The sequence below is a fragment of the Vicugna pacos genome, chromosome 18 (assembly GCF_048564905.1).
Source record: "Vicugna pacos chromosome 18, VicPac4, whole genome shotgun sequence".
Taxonomy (NCBI): Eukaryota; Metazoa; Chordata; class Mammalia; order Artiodactyla; family Camelidae; genus Vicugna; species Vicugna pacos.
The window spans coordinates 39,845,452-39,864,506 of NC_133004.1; the positions used below are offsets into that span (position 1 = coordinate 39,845,452).

Genomic DNA, 19,055 nt, shown 5'->3' on the forward strand with positions numbered 1-19,055 from the left:
ATGCAGTTTTCTTCTCTGTGGGGTAGAAATCAACAAGTTAATAAGTGTCTGGGCTCTAACTGAATAATAAATACCAAAGTCAAACACAGGTCCTTTCTCCAAAATTAGCTGTTGGCAGACTTTTTCTGCAAAGGCCTGGGTTTGCAGGTTTGGGTCTCAGTTACTCTTGTAGCACAAAAATAGCCACAGACAAGTGAGGAAACAAATGGGCATGGCGTACTTCTGTGAAATTTTGTGCACAAAAACAGGTGGCAGGCTTGATTTGGTCCCAAAGCCCTCACATTTTGACCATCTCTCCCTAGATATTTAAATAACCCTTGGTCCGTCCTGTTCAGCTGTGCTCTGGTCTGGCATTGATATATCACGCAGACCCACTGCCCCTTGTTTCCAAAGTTGGATAATGGTTGTTGGCATCCCTTGTTTCCAGCAGCCCCTTACACAGTGGTGCCAGGCTGGCCTAGCTCCCTTAGATTTATGAAAAGATGGGAATGGTCTCTTGGCCTCCCCTTGGGAGACACCAAAACTGAGCCACTGAAAACTTTGCGGGGGTGGGGAAAGCGGTGTTGACAATTTCTGGAGCCCAGGATCTTCTGTTGGTCTGGGAATAAAAGGGCAAGTATGACCAGAACTCCCTAGAGAGGACAGACTTATACAGGGGCAGGGAGTGAAGCCCCTGCTGGTAAAAATCCTCTCCCCGTGCAGTCCCTAGCCCAGTTAAAACCAGCCAGCCTCATCACCTCCAGGTCCCTGCAATCCTGGCAAGGGTAGCATCAGTCAACTGGAAAAAAAAACAAAAAGCACAACGTGAAAGTTCAGAATGATGCTTTGTTCAGAGGACATCCTGAGGACTTATGCCCATGCCCCGGTAACAGACTCTTAGACAATGCTGAGTGACAGTTCTGAAGAGGTAAGGGAGGGGTCAGGATATGTAGGAGTTTTACAAAACAAAGCAAGATTTTTTTCTCCATCCTGAATCCCCTCAGGGTGCACTGTTGGGGGTGGCTGTGGAGGCTGATGGCTTGATGGCCACAATACCCTTTGTTTACTTGATATGGCAGGTGACATTTTTTGTCTACACTTCCTAGGCCCAAACTTTCAGATGACCCAGAAGGTGCGAATTACAGCTTCAGGGCATCATAACTGTTATTGCCTTCTATTCCTCCCCAGTTAAAGAGGCCCCTACCCGCTTGGCCTGGGGGAGTCGAGGTTGGTGTGGGCCTCCAAGGAAAGACAACTTTTCCTCCCAGGGCTCAAGTAGAAAATAGCCCTTCCCAGGAAGTGATGGTGGAAGCTCCAGATTTCTTTGGAGGCTCCTTGGCTGCCACCCATCCCTTAAGAAAAAAGGAAACGGCTGGGAAGCCATTAGGGCTCCAGTACCTAATGTGAGATCCTTGCCCCTGTGACTTTAAAGTGCTCTGGTAGGACCTTTATACTAAGCTGTGCTCTGCAAAATATCAACTAATCAAAACAGAGACTCATATGTTTATCCCTCTGAGCGCCTGTCTCATTCCTGTGTTCCACACCTATGTCAACTGGGGGGAAAAAAACACACACACAACCTAATTGTTGGGAGTTATGTTTTATTTGGGGAACCTTATTGAGACTATAGCCCAGGAGACAGCCTCTCAGATCTCTCTGAGGAATTGTTCCAGAGAGGTAAGGGAGGAACCAGGATATATGAGTTTTTGCTGAAAACAAAACAAAAACAGTCAAACATCAAAAGATTACTGCTAATCACAAAGACAGACATCTCACTTTAACAATTTTAATGCTTTTCTGTGTTTGGGAAGATGCAAGAATTTGGACTCATTGAAATTATTTCTAATATGCATCTTAACTATCTGGGCCAGTATCCTGTTTTACTCCATCCTGAGTTCCCTCAGGACTCACCGTCAGCGGGCAGCTGCAGAGGCTGATGGCTTGATGGCTGACAATATTGTTTGTTTACTGAAGTGTCAGGCAACCTTTTTTCGTCCTTACCTGTATACACCTCCCTCCTCCCCAGCCTTCACCCAGTTGCTCCCCTGACAAGAAGCACACTAGGCCACAACCCATGGCAAGCCAGTGACAACCCAGCCAGGGGTCTTGTAGCAGTCCACCTTGGCAAGGCGCTTATCCATTCACAATAGTCTAGAACATCTCAAGGTTTCCCCTTAGCCTGGATGAGGATGTCTCACACCCAACGGAGCCCGCAGCGTTCTGAGCACGCGCCAAAGTGCGCCCACAGTTGAGCACACGGAAGGAACTTCCGGGTTCACGCATGCGCGGAGCCTCCAGCCTCTCGCAAGCTTTTCTCGCGCCTGCGCAAGATCCTCCAATCCAATAGGGGGCAATAAGCCGGTTCTCACACAGGTTTGGCACCGCCGGCGGAACCCGGAAGCAGCCGCTAACCCGGAAGTTGTTGATTTGTAGGGTTTTGGTGGCGGTGGTGGCGGCAACTGTGGCTTTGGAGGCGGCTGCGGCGCTAGGATGAACGCACCTCCCGCCTTCGAGTCGTTCTTGCTCTTCGAGGGCGAGAAGAAGTAAGTGGAACCGGCCTGGGTAGGGGAGAGTCGTGGGCCCTTGACGATCAGCGCCCGAGGATTCTGGGGCTTCTCTGCCTGTCCTTTGCCGGGGAAGGGGCGGGGGTGATTACAGAATACAGAGCAGCCTTTGCTTGAGCGTCGGCTCGGCCTAGCACTTCGTACCTGTGTCTGCCAAACTTAAGACAGTCCTAGGCTGTGGTGAGTCTCCCCGTTTTGCCGATGAGGAAAGCGAGGCTCAGAGAGGTTAAGTAACTCCCCCAAGCGCACAAAAAGTGGCCAGTCTATATTCAAACCCAGGATATCAGGCTCCAAAGTCCTTTTCCTCTGAGATCTGGTGGTCCCCTCTTTCGTCTTCCCTCTTGCCACGTTTATTCTCCTTGCTGTAGCCAGAGTGATGGTTCTCAGACTCATAGCGAATCTATATTCGTCGTAAAACCTGCAGTGACTCCTCATTGCCTACAGGTGAAGGGAAATGTAGTCTAGTGCGCAGACAACCTTCGCTTGGCTCCTGGATCCCCCGCCTAAGGTCTCTGTCTTTGGCCTAGTAACTTAACCTGCCTGAGGCCCACTTCCTCATCCGGAGGAAATTAAATCACAGGATTGTCTGTAAGGGGAGATTAAAGAGGTAATTTATGTAAAGTGCTTAGTCCAGGGCTCAGCGCAAAGGAGACCGTCTGAAACGTTGGCTTTTCCTTCTCTTAACTGCCTGGTATGCAGAGCTCTGTGGTCTAGCCCGTGCCAGCCACTTCAGTCTTCCTTGAGTACAGTGGTCCTTAACTGGGGGCCATTTTGCCCCGCAGGAGACTTAAGTAATGCCTGCAAACATTTTTGGTTGTCATAAAGGGGTTGCTCCTGGCATCTAATGGGTAGAGCCCAGGGCTGTTGTTAATATACACTATATACCAGACAGCCCCCTACAAAAAAGGATTATCTGGCCTAAAATTGTCAGTGGTGCTAAGGTTGAGAAGCTCTGCTTTAGGGAAAAGGAATTCAGAGAAGGTGAGAGTCCCACAGAACCAGATGTGACTGGGTTTGGGGTAGCCACACTGCTACTGAGTCAGAGAGGTCTATTACAGGATGAAGAGATGGGGAAAGGCTACCAGGAGGAGGTGGGACCTGAGCCTGCCTTGAAGGGCAGGGTTTAAACTCAGGGGAGGAGGGAAGCCCCTGCCCTCCATCTGTTGCCTCTGCCTTTTCCTAGGATCACCATTAACAAGGACACCAAGGTACCCAATGCCTGTTTGTTCACCATCAACAAAGAAGACCACACGCTGGGAAACATTATTAAATCGTAAGTTCCACATCAAAGGCTTTTGGGAGGTTGTGTTTAATGTGGCTCTTTTGAGGCCAAGTACAAGTTCCAGAAAATACTCTTAAGTGTCTCTGAGCTCCAGGAAGTCCTTCTGGGTGCTGGCTGTGAGAATTCACACATCCCAGTACCTCTTCTTCAAAATGACACTGACCCACATCTGTTCTCATAGCCACTCTTCTGTGTTGGCTCATTATCTGACTAAAATGAAGGTGCAGCAAGCCACAGAAAAGGGGGTCTGTGCGGGGCTCTGCTCACGAGCATGGATAAGCAGTCAGGGTTGCTTCCCACTCACCCCACCCCCATTTGTGGCAGTGATCTCAGTGACACCTGGCATTCTGAGATGTGCCAGAGAGTGTTAACTTCATACAATAAGGGAAGGAAATGGAAGAGGGGCTCTGTGGTCACCCCGTGTCCTGATGGGCACCTGACATTGGTTAGTGGATGTTGTTTTGCACCAGTGAAGTCCTGGCCAGGCAGGTGGTCAGTGATTTGATTACCTCTCTGGCCCAAGGACTTGTCATTCCGCTGCTGAGATGTGCCATCAGCAAAGCCATACCTTTCCCAGGTTTGCGTGTTTGAGGCCGTGGACAGGAGCCTGCCCGGTCTCCTGCTGTGAGTAGGAGGTGGGGTTGCCCATCTGATACCTGGATGACTCTGCCCAGAGCCCAGCCAGTGGTGCACCTAGGCTCTTCTGGGCCCCTGCTGCCCCAGCACTGTGTGAGCCCAGTGTCCCCACCTGTGCCAGGGCTCTCCCTCTCAGTGTTCACACTTGACAGAGCTGCTCTGGAGAAAACCCACAGGTGCCCAGGGCACAACTCACAACGCAGGCTTCACTTCACCATGGCCTCCCAGACCAGGACCCCTGTGTGCAGACGGCAGCTGTCCGCCTGCATCACCCAGAGGACTTCCATTTCCATTTCATTAACTGCTCAGAGCCCGGGGCCTCCTCCCCCTGCTGCCTTTACTGCCGTGCCAGATGCTCTTTTGGGGCTGGGAATGGGGTTTGTGTTCTGGTTTACTGAACACTGGCTGGATTTTTATTGCCCAAGGAGGTCTCTTTGGGGGCGTTGCAGGGTCCCTGATGTCCCCTGAGGGAAGAGTTTGCTGGAAACCCTGTACTAGAGAGGGTCATTGGTCTCATGGATGCAGGAATGTGTAGGCGGGAGTCCCCACATGGTATTCTTCAGTGTCTTTTACTTGAGGATGGAATGGGGGGCAAACAACTGAACATCAAGAGTAGTTGCATTTGCTTACAGGCTCCCACCTACCAGGTAGACTCCTCGGTTAGAATGCCTGGTCAGCCACAAGGGGCCAGAGCCGCAGGGGCACTAGGCTCACCGCCCTCCCTCACCCTGCCCATCCCTGTATCTCAGACAGTTGCTGAAGGACCCACAGGTGCTGTTTGCTGGCTACAAAGTCCCCCACCCCTTGGAGCACAAGATCATCATCCGCGTGCAGACCACACCGGACTACAGCCCCCAGGAGGCCTTCACCAACGCCATCACAGACCTCATCAGCGAGCTATCCCTGCTGGAAGAGCGATTCCGGGTGAGGGGCTGGACATGCCGCTGTGGTCGGGGGAGGGGTCGGTCTGGGCACAGCCTGTATGCCCACAACTAGGTTGACCCCTGGGGTGTTTCCTCTGACTTGTTTGGAGTGGCGGGGAGCGAGTGAGAGGGGTGGAGGAGGTGACAGGAAGGATGACCACCCCAGCGTCCAGGAAGCATGGGGTAAGGGGTTATGGAGTTAAGGCCTGGGCCCTGCTGTCCACATCATCGCAGGGTTGGCCGCACCTGTTCATGCAGCAGGCTTCTAAGTCTAGACAGTTTAGAGTGGGAACGATCCATGACTTGTCAGATTTCACCAGGAAGCACCCCTGCTCCACCTGATTCCCATCCCTGTGCTACAGAGAAGTAGTGGGGTGGGTAGGACTGGCTGTCGAGCGCCTGGATCTGTTTGGGGCCCCGGTTCAGTTCGTGGCTATGCTCTGGGGAAGGGAGTGGCGGTGGTTTCCTGACAGACCTTGGTCAGGGATGCAGGGGCTGCGTTTCCGACATCCTCACCCCAGCCGTTCCAGCCAAAGGCGCCACCTCCTTCCTCTCTTTCAGGTGGCCATCAAAGACAAGCAAGAAGGAATTGAATAACGGGCTGGAAGGAGTCTTGCTCAGCCAGTTCCTACCCTGCACGCAGCCCTTCTCCAGGCACTAAGTGGACAAGAGCACGTCCTCCGGCTGTGGGCCTCCTTGTAGCGATTCCAGTGAGCCCCTCGCCCCCAACACTGGTGTGTCCTGCACAGTCTATTTTATCTTTCTAATAAAGTATGGCTGGAAAAGACCCAGATGTGGACGGAAGCAGAGGCGACTTCATCGCAGATGGACTGTCGATTTGGTGGAGGTAGAGGTGATGGGGTGGCCATCTGAAGCAGAAGGGAACTGAAAACCCACGTGCTTCTGGAATCTCTGCTCTAGAAGCCCCAGCTGCCACGTCTGCCTGACTTACTCAGTGTAGGGGCACCAGGTGGGGCCCACAAACAGTTCTCAGCCCTCTTATATAGTAGGATTTAATAAAAGTATTCACCAATAATTAGATCCCTGTCATTACCCCCAAAGCTGAATAAGTTAAGTTGTGTCCCTGGTGCTTTGCAAGAGGCAGGTGCTCCCGCACAGTCAAGGCTGGTTTCTCCTCCAGATGGCAACAATGTTGGAGTCCGTCAGAGCGGTGAGGTAGGTGAAGGTGGAGTTGGCCACTACCATGTTCACCATAGTCCTGGTCACTGTCTGGCCCAGGGCCTGGGGCTGGGGCCACTTAAGGATCTGATGGGAAGACAGAGGGGGCTGGGCTCCTGCTTCTTGATCCAGGCCCCTCTGCCGCACCTGCCCCGTTGGGGGAGAGGTGCGAGCCATGCGTACCTGCGTGGGGGGCTGTGGGGCTGCGAGCAGCGGAGGCTGCTGCGCCAGGATGTGCCGGACATCGTAGAGCCACACGTTGCCCTCCTCGTCCCCACAGAGCACAGTCCCCTCATCTGCCAGGACAGAGATTGGAATCTAAGGTGGGGCAGAGCTCCCAGAGGTGGGGCGGGGATGGGGCAGGTGGGCGACTCACCAGGACAGGTGCTGAGTGAGAAGTAGGCCAGCTCGGTGAGCGACCACTGCAGCCGAGCCAGGACCACCACCGCCACCGTGGACTGGCTGCCCCGGCTCCCCCATGTCTGGCTCCAGCTCCACAGGCAGATGGTGCCCAGGCCACTCCCCTTGGAGGCTGTTGGAAGAGTGAAGAATGGAGACTGGCAATTCCTCTTCCACAGTGGGGACCCCTCAGAAGCCCTTGGACCTAAACCCCAGCCCATGGAGAAGTGACCCCCGGAAGGCCTGACCACGGCCCATCTGGGTTGCAGGAGGCCAGCCTGTCCCCTGAGCAGGGCTCACTCACCCACGACATCCTCATTAACAAACGCCAGCCCATCTACTCTCCGTCCAGATGCCTCGGAGCCCTCAGAGAAGACGAACTCCACTTCACACACCCTGCGGGGCAACAGAAGATGCTGGTCAGCTAAGAAGGCTGCACAAACAAAAAGCTGCTCACTCATTCAAATATCCACTGGGCACTTATTCTGGGCCCTGCCCTCTGTTCCAGGCCCTGGAAGGGGGAGCCTGCGCCTGAGTGTACTGAGTGACAGGTGGTGGGATCTTACAAGCATGAGGGGCTAGTTTTTCTGGGATAGGGGTGGGGGTGTGGCCAGGAAGAGTTCTGGAATGAGGCAGTGCCTCAGGCTGACCGAGATGAGCAGTTCCCCAGGAAGGCAGGCAGGTGTTTCTAGGCTGAGGGCTGGAGGCCTGAGAAGGGAGAAATTGGGGAGGGGTCTGCTCTGACCCTGAGGACAGTGGGGAGTGGCTGCTGAATGCTTCCAAGCTGAATAGTGTGTCTGGGGTCACACTGCTTGGAAAGGCTAGCCAGCAGCTGCCCGGAGTCCTGGAGAGGCTACCTGGGGTCAGAAAGGCAGCCAAGTACCAACCATGAGAAGCAGACACATGTGAGATGTGGAGGAGAAGCCACTGGACTTGGGGACCAGGCAGACATGAGTGTGCAGGGCGGCAGGAAGCAGGTCCAGGGCTGAACTCCCATGTGTGGCACGGGGCCCCACAAGCACCTGGCTTGATAGCTGCCACAGTCTGTGCTAAGGCATTGTGACAAGTTACAAGTCCCTCCAGCCACCCACCCTAAAATCCTTCCCAGGCTATTCCCTGCTCTTTGGATAAAATTCAAGATCTTACCATGGCCCACAGAGCTGGTGTCCCCTGGCCCACGCAGCTTTGCCAACTTTCCCTGTGCCATTCCCTATGGTTTTCTAAGCTGCTGCCAGAGCTCCCTGGTCAGTCAGCTCTCCCCACCACTGGCCCTTTGCACATGCTGTTCCCTCTGTGTGAGCACCTTCCCTCCCTCTGCCCGCCTGACTCCCTCACAGGGCTGACATGGAGAGGATAAGCCTGAGGACCTGTCTGTCTGCCACCAGTCACCTCAGAGTCCCCTCAGCCTCCCTGCTTCCCTCAGCAGCTTACTTTCCTTCATGGTTGACATCAATCACACTTTGTGGCACTTTAATGCCTGTCTTCCAGACTAGGCTGTGGGCCCCACGAGGGTACCCTCTGCCAAGCACTGTCTCAGGCCTTCTGGTGGTTCGGATGAGTCGCAAGCCTCAACCTGGCCTTTCCGGGGCCTCGTTCCTGCCCAGGCACTGTTCCCTTCCCCTCCACTAGCCCTGGGATGTGAGTTATTGTCTCCACTTCACAGATGAGGAAATCACATTGGACAGAGGAAAGTCACATTGTGGGTGAGTGGGAGGACCCAGGCAGAAGTGAAGGCTCGGGTTGAAAGGGAGGTGATCACAGCCCCAGGAGGGAACTGACCAGCCCAGGGGCCCTTCCCCGAGAGATGAGCAGGAGGTGGGAACAGGACAGCTCTCTGAAGAGGACCCTGAAAACAGCCCCCAGGACAGGGGGCGTGGTTTGGCACAACCCCTGGCAGGTGTCCCTGGGGAAACACCTGGACTGGCAGCCATCCAGCTCCAAGGATTGGCTTTCAAGGCATCCCTGCCTGTTCTCACCTCCTCTTTTGAGGCTGGTCCAGCCGCACGTCCCAGCAGCAGCAGCCACCCTCACAGCCGGCCAGCAGGTAGGTATCTGGGCAGGAGGCGACGGGGCAGAGGCGCAGGGCGATGGAGGTGGCATCCAGTGTGAGCAGCTGGCTGCCGGCCGGTGAGGGAGAACGTGAAGCCACAGACTCAGGTGTCCACCCACCCCAGTGGCCAGTGCCCCTGCCCCCACCTTCCAAGCCCTGCCTCAAAGCATCACCTGGCCTGGAATTCATAATCATGGTTGGGCACCCCGATGTCCCAGAGGATGATCCGCTTGTCATAGGAGGCCGCTGAGAAGGATATGGGAAGGAGAGAGGTGGCCCTGAGGAGGCCCTGCTCCCTCCTGCAGCTGCATCCCAGGCTGAGACTGTGGTCCCAGGGCAGGGAGGGAGGGCGGGCCACAGCTGGGAGGCAGAAGACTCCGGGGCCTGTCATCCTTATCTTGCTCTAACCTAACGTGCCCCAGACCAGGCAGCCAAGCCTCGCAGGCCTCTGCTCAGATGTCACCCTTGCTGGGCTGGCTTGCCACACCTGGAGAGCCGGGGTATCCACCCGGCTCACAGACAGAGTGGCCTAGCTTGCTGGGAACCTCCAAGGCCAGAGAGCAGGTTTTGGGGAAAGACAGAATCCGAAGCCCAGTCAGTCGTCCATGAAGCCATGTTGCTTCTACCAGCCTGAGTCAAACTCAGAGCCCGGTGTGAGGCCCGCCAGCCATAGGAGCTGCCTGCCACCCCAGGGAGGGAGCCTTGAGGCGTCCGGCTGCGGATCACAGGTGCTGAGGGAGCCCTGAGGGTGCAGGGAGAGGGTCTTACTGAAGAGGTGGGTCTCATGGGTGGGGCTGAAGCAGAGGGTGGCGATGGCCTTCTTGTGGGCCCGGATGACCCCACAGCAGAAGCCAGCACGCACGTGCAGCAGCCGGACCAAGCCACGCAGGCCAGCAGCTGCCAGCACGCTCCAGCGCTTCTTGTGGCCAGCCTGTGTGACCACCATCAGGGCTGTCCAGGCCACCGAGAAGAACTCCTGGGGAGGGGAGGGGAGCGGTCACGTGTGTGCATGTGCCTGCAGGGCCGGGCCAGGGAAACTGTGGCCTGGCGTCAAAGAAAAGGGCCACCTGGTGAACAGGTGGCAGAGTCTGGACTGCGACCCCAGCACTCCTGCTCCCGGGAGCTGAGGCTCCGCTGGACACCCTGCCAGCACGGGGCCCCGGCACTCACCTCGCCAGGCGCCTTGTATTTGTGCAGCACCATGCCTGTCTGGCAGTCGATCACACACACGGCCTCCCCGCCACACGTGGCCACGGTCTGGGAAGTGGCCCCTGCCTGCCCTGTTTTGAGGGGTCAGCCTGGTGAAATATCCTCTGTAAGGTTCCCCACTGCAGCTCTGCCTCCTGCCCTTGATGACATTTTTCAAGTTCTCTGTTCCCCCTGCTGCCAAATCCCCCATCCACCCAGGCCACCCCCTTCAGCTGGCATCCCCAGGCCCCCTGCCCAGGATGCTTGTTCTGCTTGCTCCCTGTGGCCCTCGCCCTGCCTGCCCACCAAGGGTGTACCCTCCTCCCAGGCCGGCTCGAAGGCGCAGGCCCAGAGCTGGGTGTCCAGGTCCTGAGGACTGTTGTTCTTGCTGTGGCATTGCAGGAAGTGCAGGGGCTCCAGCTGCAGGGCAGGCTGTGGAGGAAGGGGGGGGGTCACAGCGGTCCCAGCCCTTGCTCCCGCCACACACTCCCTGCCACCCTGCTAGCTTACCTGGCTGCCATCAGGGCCCATGGGGCTGCCCTCCACCTGGGCCAACGGGGAGGTGCACATCCGCTTGTTGGGAGAGAGGCTGAGTGGGACATCGCCCAGTCGTTTCGAGGCCACTGGCCTGACCTGTGGAAAGGGCAGGGAGACAGGCAGGCAGGCTGAGGGCCTGGTGACCATGGGTGCATCTGCCCAGGACTTCCTTCCTCCCCATCAGAGGCTGGACTGTGCCCTCCCACGAGTACAGGAGGCAAGGGCTGGCCTAGGGTCAGAAGTAACCAGCTCAGGGATTGGAGGCCATTTCCTGGGCTCATTTCCACGACACCTGCTTCCCTGCTGCCTCCCTGGGCAGGAAGGGCCATAGCAGGCCCTGGGAGTTCCCCGGAACTCACCCTGGGTTCCAGTGTAGCTGTAGCTTGGGGGGGCTTCTCTGGGATGTCAGCCTCATGCACCTGAGCCCTACCAGAGGCCACCAGTTCCTCAGAGATCATCCGCACCTAGGTGGGGCCAGGCCATCAGGAAGCTGGGCACAGTCCTGGGGGCCTCTAGCACCTGCCCAGACTCCTAGTCAGAGGGTGCTTTCCGAGTTGGCAAGGAGCATTTCCAGCCAGCAGGGCTGCCCTCCCTGACCTGCCCCACTCCCCATATCCCCTTGTGGCCAGAGTCCTCCACGGTGGCTCAGGCTGCAGGAACCAGGGACGAGCTGTGAGAACCGACTCCCAGCACAGCGGGCTGAGGACATACCCGCCACTGGGTGAAGTCGCTGAGAGAGTCGGGCCCGTAGCGGACATCCCGGACAGCAGACTTCACAAAGTCTGCCTGGGCCTTTTCCGCCCCCTCCTCTGGGCTCAGTGTGGCCATGAACTTCTCCCAGTGAGCTGTAACCTGGCATGAAAGGGACCAGATTCAGGCCCAGCCCACCCCAGCTCTCCTGGACCCTCCATGGCACCTCTGCCTCCAATCTCATGGCCAGAGGTTATCTCAACCTCACCTCCTGGAAGCCTCCCTGAACCACAGACTTCTTAGCTGCAAGTGGTACAAACCCAAGCAACACACAAAGAGAAACTGCCCCAGAAGGGAGGAGCTGGCCCAGAGTTAAGTCACCATGAAAGTGTCCCAGCCTTCCCTGCCAGGCCCTGCCTGCACAGGCAGAGGGCAGGACCTCCAAGAACAAGAGGCCAAGCATCACAGCCAGGCTCAGAGTAACAGGTCAGGCTAGGGGCTCAGGGCTGCTCATGGTTTGGGCAGAGAGCCCCTGTAACCCCCGTTAGTGTCCTCCAAATGTCTAATTCTGTCACTTGCTCCTGGAGGCCCCTGACTGCTCACCAGCAACACCTCCCTGCCCCTTACCCTGATGGTCAGCTCCCGGTTCAAGTTCTCCACCTGAGAGCAAGTTGAGGAAGCATCCTTGCCATTGACTTTACGGAGCTTGGGCAGGAGGAAGGAAACTTTCAGGTTGTCACTGACCTGGAGGATGTGAGAAGAGAGGCTTGGGGTCGCCCAACCTAGGGCTCAGGGGCTGCTGAGCCCCAGCCCACAGACTGCTGGCCCTGGATGTGGGGCCACTGGGGGCCATCACTTACTGTCAGGAAGGGGTTGCCCTCCAAGCTGAGCTCCTCGAGCTGTGGGAACTGGCACAGGGCGGTGACATCACCCAGCTGGTTGTTGGCACAATGGAGGATGCGCAGGTGGGACAGGCCCAGGTTGGCGGGCAGCGTCTCCAGTTGGTTGTTGGAGAGGTCCAGCTCTTGCAGCTGCTTCAGGCGGCTCAGGAGCTTGGGGTCCAAGTGCTCTGAGAGCAGCTTCAGCCCCGATAGGCTGGGGAGGAGGCAGACAAGGAGGGTTCAGGGGGCAGGCAGCCCATGGCGCCTCCAAAGGCGTTTTCACTTGACATGTCTTGTTCATGCGAAGCCTCTCCTCCAAATCCCCCCCACCTTATTTTAATCTTGTAACTATTTTAGAACTCGGGGGAGCTGGCCTCCTCCAGGATGCTTTTCCTGATCCTCTAGGGGGGCTCCTCTGTGCTTTCCAGGTCCTCTGAAAATATCTCAACAGGTTGCTCCATATTTTTTCTGCAAGATTGTCTGTCTCCCTAGCAGCGCAGGCCCTTTTCTGGGGTAATGCCGCTCCAGGCCCATGGCCCAACTTATGGCGAGGACGGCCTTTGGCTCCAGTGATTAGAGACTCTGTGGAGCCAACAGGGCTATAACCGGGTCGACCAACGAAAAGAGAAGGGTCTCAGCCTATTTTCCCGATCATCCCGCGACCCAGGCCCGGGTGGCGAGCTGTAAGGCCCCGGCCCTTACTCCAGGCTCCGGATCTTTCCCAGCCGGTCGCTCTTGGGTCGCCCCCGCTGGATCAGCAGCCGCGCCGAGAGGGGGCCCATGGCGAGGAGGCGCGGCCCGCGTTGACCGGATCGGCGGCACTGGAGTCCTGGAGCTGGCGCCAGCGGCTGGCCGAGTCCAGGAGGTGGCGCCGCGCGAATCGGTCGGCGGCGACGACCGGAAGGAAGTATCCTGGAGGATCTCATGCCCTGCTCTTGGACTACAACTCCCAGCGGCCCCCGCGGCCCCGCGCCTGCGTCCTGGGTGCCAGGACGCGGTAATGGCGGCCGCGGCGGTGGCGGCCCCTGAGGTCCTTCGGGAATGCGGCTGCAAGGGCATCCGGACCTGTCTGGTCTGCGAGCGCCAGCGAGGAGGTGACCCGCCCTGGCAGCACCCCCCGCAGGTGAGGGCTGGGAGAGAGGCCACACCTATAACTAACGCCACTCTTCATCCGGGGAAACTGAGGCCCGGGATGGCCCTGAAAGACGGGCTCTGGATCAAACCGTGTCAGTGGCCCTGGCCCTGGAGGCGTTGTGGAGAGAGGAGATGAGGGCTTTGAGGAGTGGGCTTGCAGTGGGGAAGGGGCTGAGACGTGGGTGCAGTCCGACCACAGCTCACCTCTGGAACCTGTCCGACAGCAAACGTAGCCCCCATGTCTGGAGTTGAGAGCTTCAGGGGCCATGGGGAGACGACCCGGGGAGAGTAGAAGGTGCCGAAAACCAGGGCGAAGGGCCCCACAAGGCCTTAGACGAAAATGGGCAAAGAGGAAATTAATTCCAATGAATTAACGAAAAAGGACTCAGAGCCTCTGAGTGGAGCAAGGGCGCTCCACCTGGGGAATTGCTTGAGCCAAGGCCTGGGGAAGGTGAGTGATGCTTCAGACGACGGGGGGTGAGTCCAGCCTACCTACTACTGTGGTGAAGTAGGCTGGACTGGTCCTGAAGGCCTTGGTGAGCTCTTGAGGGTTTTAAAGGAAGGTTTTACATGTGAATTTACATGTGAGGTTCCTCCAGTAGTCAAAATCACAGAGACAGAGTAGAATGGTGGGTGCCAGTGGCAGGGAGGTGTTGTTTAACAGGTAGAGTTTTAGTTTTGCAAGATGAAAAAGTTCTGGAGACTGGTTGCACGACAATGTGGATATACTTAACACAGTGAACTATATGTTTAAAAAATGGCTAAGAAGGTAAATTTTATGTATACAATATATGTGGTTGTATATATTTTACTACAATTAAAAACTTAAAAAAAAAAGTTTTTCAGGCCTTGCCAAAAGTCTGAACTGTGCCCGTGGGCAGGGGTGTGGAGGCTCAAGGCACCAAGGGGGTAGCATCTTCCTGACCTGACGGCTAAGGAACGAGTGAAATATGCAGGGTGACTCCTTACTTTCCGTGTGTCCCGCCAGGGGACAGAGGACGTGATGGTTCAGAGATAGGCAAGGGTGCTAGCAATGCCTGTAGAACATAAAGGGGAGGAAGCCGATTTCCTGGGGCAGGGGGCCCCTCAGACTGCAATGTAGATCCGACAAAGTTATGGCCAACCTAACCGGAAGCTCTGGAGCAAAGGCTACCTGGTAGGCAGTCCCGGGTTGGGCAGAAATGGCCAGGCTCATGCTGGGTCACTGGCTGGAGGCTCAGGATGAAGGTGGCCTCTGCTGGAAACTGGAGGCAGCTCCTGAAGGCCCTGCCGCAGGAGGTCGTCAGCCCGAGCCCAGCACTCCTCAAGGGGGACTGGCAAGTTCTGCTCTTTATTGAAGGGAAACTCAGGCAGTACCTGTGGCTTCCATAGTGTAGATTGGGGCCCAGAGACACCCCCACTGTAGCCGGAAAGAGCTCCCAGCATGTGCTGCTCACCCCCTGAACACTCCTGGGGCCTTATTTCTCGAACTCCTGGTCAGGGCCAGTTACTTTCTCACAGTCCTCTCCTTTCATCCTCACCAGCCTGGAGAGGACAGAAGGTAAACCTCACAGCAACACAGGAGCCCTGTGGCCGTGAAGGCTGCTCCCCAGCTATGCAGCCTCGGGCTAGTTCCTTAACTGCTGAACCTCAGTGGCCTCATCTGTAAAATGGAGAATGTAAGAATGGTTATGGGACGCTCTTCCCTTTTACAGATGAGGGATGTAGGAAGTGGGGGAGCTGGGGGCCTTTCCCAGGAGGTGGCCCAGGGCAGGGGTCCCACCTCTCTCTAGACTCCAGCTGCCCTCTAAAGTGTGCAGGGAGGGTGAACTGCTGGGCGGAGGCTGTTCCTTGGGCTTACACGACCCCTGCCTTTCTTTTGCAGAAAACACACCGGTTCATTTACTATGTTGACACTGGCTGGGCCGTGGGGGCTGAGGAATCTGACTTTGAAGGCTGGGCCTTCCCCTTCCCAGGCGTGACACTGATCGAGGACTTCGTGACTCAGGAGGAAGAAGCCGAGATGGTGCAGCTGATGGACTGTGAACCCTGGAAGCTCTCACAGTCTGGGCGGAGGAAGCAGGTAGGCCGGCGCAGAGCTTGGGGAGGAGGGCTGGGCCAGCCAGAGTGGACAGTTGTGCTGCAGGTCCCTTTCAGGCTCCTAACCCTGGGGCCCCTTTGCCCCCGCTTCCTCTCAGTGCCCTCCTCTGCTGCCACCCCCCAGCCCCCAGGGCCGTTAGGGGCCAAGCAGCAGTGCCTCTGCCGCGGCGCCTGCGCTGTGCACACGCCGCCCGTCTCGCCTGTGCCCAGCTCCTCTCCCAGCCCCGCGCAGCTGCATGCTGGATGCCGACCCCTCTTACGCGGCCTTGTGTCTCCTTAAGATAGGCTTGCCTCGACTGGGCCTTTCCCACTGGCCTCCCAGCAAGTTCCATCTCTCTTGTCTCTGCAGCAGAGCTTCTCAAAAGTTACTCTCTTCGATTCCTCTCCTCCTGCTCCCACTCGAAAACTGCTTCCACTGCTGACCCCTTGCCCTAAACCCAGAGGCCTGTTCTCGGGCTCAGTCCTTGGGCCTCCCCCGTCCTTCTCTAGACACTCCCTTGCTGGTTTTCGTGAGGCCCGGCTCTACACATCGATGTGTTCAGGACTTTGTGTTCCTGTCTCCAGCACCCCCACATCTCCTGTTTGTTGGACCCTAAGCTGAGCTGTGGCCCTTCTCCCACAGCAGCACCCCCGTGCCGTGTCTCCTTGTCGGCAAATTCCATCTTCCACCTGCTCAGGCCAGAGACCGTGGATCTTTCCTGGTTTCTCTGTCTCTCACTGGTGATTCCTGTCAGCTCTTTCTTTCTGAATCTGAGAACATACACCCCAGGCCACCGCCAGCACCTGCTGCAGGCGTGTCCTGCGCAGACCTCGCCCCTCCTCAGGCGGTTTCAGTAGGGAGCAAGTGACCCCACTGACTTCTCGTCACTGCTCTGTTACAGACCCTTCAGGCCTCCCATCTCAACACTGCTGAGGGGTCCGGGCGGCCTGCAGGAGCCCGCGGGCCCTGGCACTGAGCCATGCAGAGATGGAGAAAGACTGCCACCAGGTGGAGCCAGCCTCCAGCCTCCGCTGGAGGGGGACCCCCAGGGGGCAGTGGTCGGCAAATAGATGAGCCCCTCTTTTACCCTTCGGGCCACAGATCTGAGGTGAATTCTACAAGGCTCCCTCCTCCCAAATGTTTTTTTGTTTTGTTTCCTTTTTTAGATAGAAGCCACATACCATAAAATTCACCCATTTCAAGGTATAATTCAGTGGCTTGGTTTTCAGTAAAGCCACAGTGTTGTGCAACCACCACCCACTGTCTAGTTCTGGAACATTCTCTTCACCCCAAAGGAAACTGGTACCTATTAGCAGTCATTCCCCGTTCCCTCATCACCCAGCCACCACTAGCCTACTTTCTGTCTCGGGATTTGCCTCTTCTGGACAGTCATATGAACGGGATTATGGAACATGCGACCCTCTGTGTCAGGTGTCTTGCACTGAATGTAACACTTTTAGGGTTCGACACTTTGCAGCCTGTGTCAGGGCTTTACTGCTTTTTGTGGCTGAATATTCCATTGTATGGATAGATGCCTCTGTTCATCATTCATCCTTGGCGGACACTTGGGTTACTTCCACTTTTTGGCTGTTGTGAACAGTGCTGTGAACATTCGAGTACAGATTTCTGCATGGACTTGTGTTTTCAGTTCTCTTGGGTGTGAAGCTAGGAGTGGATCTGCTGCTAGGTCCTGTGGAAACTGTTCTCCCTTGTGGTCCTAAAGCCCAGTCATGCCCAGTGGTGGCCAGTTGGGTGATGCTGCCTGGGGCTGGCCTTCCCTGCCTCGCTGCTCTTTCTTCCCGGGTCCCAACTCCTCCCGGGGACACTGCCTGCACACGGGCCTCTTGTCTCTAGCTCCACTTCCTGCAGTACCTGGGCTGAGACCTCCCCCTGACACTTCATATCTCCTTTCCCTGCTTTATTTTACCCCTCAGCACTTACTGCCATCTGATGTTTGCTGTTCCTATTTATCTTCTTGGTGCCGGCTTCCTCCTGCTGGAATGTCAGATCCATGAAGTCAGAAATCTTTGCTCGTCTTGGCCACTGTGTTTGGATTCTTCAGCCCTGGTGTGTGATGCCATTTCTGTAAACTCAATCCCTCACTCCCTTTTTGTCCTCATCCTTCAGGACTATGGCCCCAAGGTCAACTTTCGGAAACAGAAGCTAAAGACCGCTGGCTTCCAAGGCCTCCCCAGCTTCAGCCGGGAGGTGGTGCGGAGAATGGGCCTCTACCCTGTCCTGGAGGACTTCCGGCCCGTGGAGCAGTGTAACCTGGACTACTGCCCAGAGCGGGGCTCGGCCATCGACCCCCACCTGGATGACGCCTGGCTGTGGGGGGAACGGCTGGTGAGCCTCAACCTGCTGTCCTCCACTGTGCTGTCCATGTCCCGGGAGGCACCTGGCAGCCTGCTGCTCTGCCTGGCCCCATCCGGCTTCCCGGAGGCCCTGGTGGAAGGCGTGATGGCCCCCAGCAGGTCCGTTCTGTGCCAGGAGGTGGAGGTGGCCGTCCCCCTGCCCCGCCGCTCTCTGCTGGTGCTCACGGGAGCCGCGCGACACCAGTGGAAGCACGCCATCCACCGCAGACACATCGAGGCCCGCCGCGTGAGCGCCACCTTCAGGGAGCTGTCAGCTGAGTTCGGTCCTGGTGGGAGGCAGCAAGAGCTAGGGCGGGAACTCCTGCAAATCTCACTCTCCTTTGAGGGGAGACCCCTGTGAGCTGCCTCCCTGGGGACGGGAGCTGGTGCTGGGGCTGGTGGGGGCTGCTGGCTCCAGAGTGGACCATTCACCAGGACTGGAGGGGCACCAGGCGCAAGGGCCTTGTTTCCCTGATTAGGTTTTAAGAGGATATGGCCTGACACTCTCGCCCCAAGCAGTAGGAGCCCTGCCTGCCAGCTGGCTTGATGGATTGGGCCTCCGGTTGGTTCTCTTTGGCCTGCATCCAGCCACTTATTTGAGTTGTTTGATTTGTCACATTTTGTGGGCAGTGGCGTAACTTGACCTTAAAAAACATTGGTACCACTTCAGACCATTTTCTTTATCCGTCTCTGAATGGGGTTGTCTGACATCCCAGCCTGCAGGCCCTTCTTTAGGGTGTGTGCTGGACTGGAGACCGGAGTTGGATTTGAGGTTATTGTTGTGTCAGGCGGCAGAGCTGGTGACAGCTTCTGAGTCAGGCTCTGCGCTTGACCCCATGGGGTGCAGGATGTGATGAGGACAGGGAAATCTGAGAGTCTGGTACCCACCCCTCCCCATGCTGTTAAAAACTGGGGTGGGGGGTCTCCTCAGCTCCTGGGACAGTGCGAGGTGGCTCCCTTTCTGGTGTCAGTGCTGTGTGGTGGTGACTTGCGTGGGCGGCTGCCCCGTGAGCAGGGGAGGAGCAGCCTGGGGAGGCTGAGGGTGGCGGTGCGCTCTGGGCCCGTGGCCTGCCCTCTCTCCTGCTGCTTATATGACAGTACACTCGGCTCATCAGCCACACGGTGGGGGCCAGACACGGGGGGCCAGGCCGCATCACGGCCTGGAGAGGTTCACGGCCCTGGCTTTCGTGTCCCTCTGGC

The 19,055-nt window shown here is 56.9% G+C and overlaps 3 protein-coding genes across 3 annotated transcripts; 2 read left to right on the plus strand and 1 right to left on the minus strand.

Annotated features, from left to right (window-relative positions):
* The first annotated feature begins 2,364 nt into the window (after window positions 1-2,364).
* Window positions 2,365-6,420, plus strand: POLR2J (RNA polymerase II subunit J). Its single transcript, XM_006201399.4, has 4 exons — window positions 2,365-2,522; window positions 3,727-3,816; window positions 5,211-5,385; window positions 5,946-6,420. The coding sequence occupies exons 1-4, from the start codon at window positions 2,470-2,472 to the stop codon at window positions 5,979-5,981; spliced, it is 354 nt and encodes a 117-aa protein (XP_006201461.1). The 5' UTR covers window positions 2,365-2,469; the 3' UTR covers window positions 5,982-6,420.
* Window positions 6,382-13,215, minus strand: LRWD1 (leucine rich repeats and WD repeat domain containing 1). The gene is made up of 15 exons (XM_015236984.3): window positions 13,011-13,215; window positions 12,288-12,522; window positions 12,055-12,171; window positions 11,449-11,589; window positions 11,097-11,201; window positions 10,711-10,833; window positions 10,518-10,632; window positions 10,183-10,292; window positions 9,781-9,988; window positions 9,186-9,258; window positions 8,939-9,079; window positions 7,267-7,358; window positions 6,940-7,095; window positions 6,747-6,859; window positions 6,382-6,650 (listed from the first exon to the last, which is right to left on the minus strand). Exons 1-15 carry the CDS (start codon window positions 13,088-13,090, stop codon window positions 6,504-6,506), a joined length of 1,956 nt encoding a protein of 651 aa, XP_015092470.2. The 5' UTR covers window positions 13,091-13,215; the 3' UTR covers window positions 6,382-6,503.
* Window positions 13,216-13,282: 67 nt separating this feature from the next.
* ALKBH4 (alkB homolog 4, lysine demethylase) lies at window positions 13,283-18,524 on the plus strand. The gene is made up of 3 exons (XM_072943144.1): window positions 13,283-13,431; window positions 15,307-15,504; window positions 17,629-18,524. Exons 1-3 carry the CDS (start codon window positions 13,309-13,311, stop codon window positions 18,214-18,216), a joined length of 909 nt encoding a protein of 302 aa, XP_072799245.1. The 5' UTR covers window positions 13,283-13,308; the 3' UTR covers window positions 18,217-18,524.
* The last annotated feature ends 531 nt before the right edge of the window (window positions 18,525-19,055 follow it).

Bases quoted from the DNA above. Each gene is read 5' to 3' on its own strand.
- POLR2J (XM_006201399.4), top strand. From the start codon at position 2,470: ATGAACGCACCTCCCGCCTTCGAGTCGTTCTTGCTCTTCGAGGGCGAG. The intron at 2,523-3,726 runs GTAAGTGGAACC...GCCTTTTCCTAG, and splicing joins CTCTTCGAGGGCGAGAAGAA to GATCACCATTAACAAGGACA. The intron at 3,817-5,210 runs GTAAGTTCCACA...CCTGTATCTCAG, and splicing joins CTGGGAAACATTATTAAATC to ACAGTTGCTGAAGGACCCAC.
- LRWD1 (XM_015236984.3), bottom strand. From the start codon at position 13,090: ATGGGCCCCCTCTCGGCGCGGCTGCTGATCCAGCGGGGGCGACCCAAG. The intron at 10,633-10,710 runs GTAAGCTAGCAG...CTTCCTCCACAG, and splicing joins TGGGCCCTGATGGCAGCCAG to CCTGCCCTGCAGCTGGAGCC. The intron at 7,359-8,938 runs GTGAGAACAGGC...GTTGCCCCGCAG, and splicing joins GACCAGCCTCAAAAGAGGAG to GGTGTGTGAAGTGGAGTTCG.
- ALKBH4 (XM_072943144.1), top strand. From the start codon at position 13,309: ATGGCGGCCGCGGCGGTGGCGGCCCCTGAGGTCCTTCGGGAATGCGGC. The intron at 13,432-15,306 runs GTGAGGGCTGGG...TTTCTTTTGCAG, and splicing joins CCTGGCAGCACCCCCCGCAG to AAAACACACCGGTTCATTTA. The intron at 15,505-17,628 runs GTAGGCCGGCGC...CTCATCCTTCAG, and splicing joins AGTCTGGGCGGAGGAAGCAG to GACTATGGCCCCAAGGTCAA.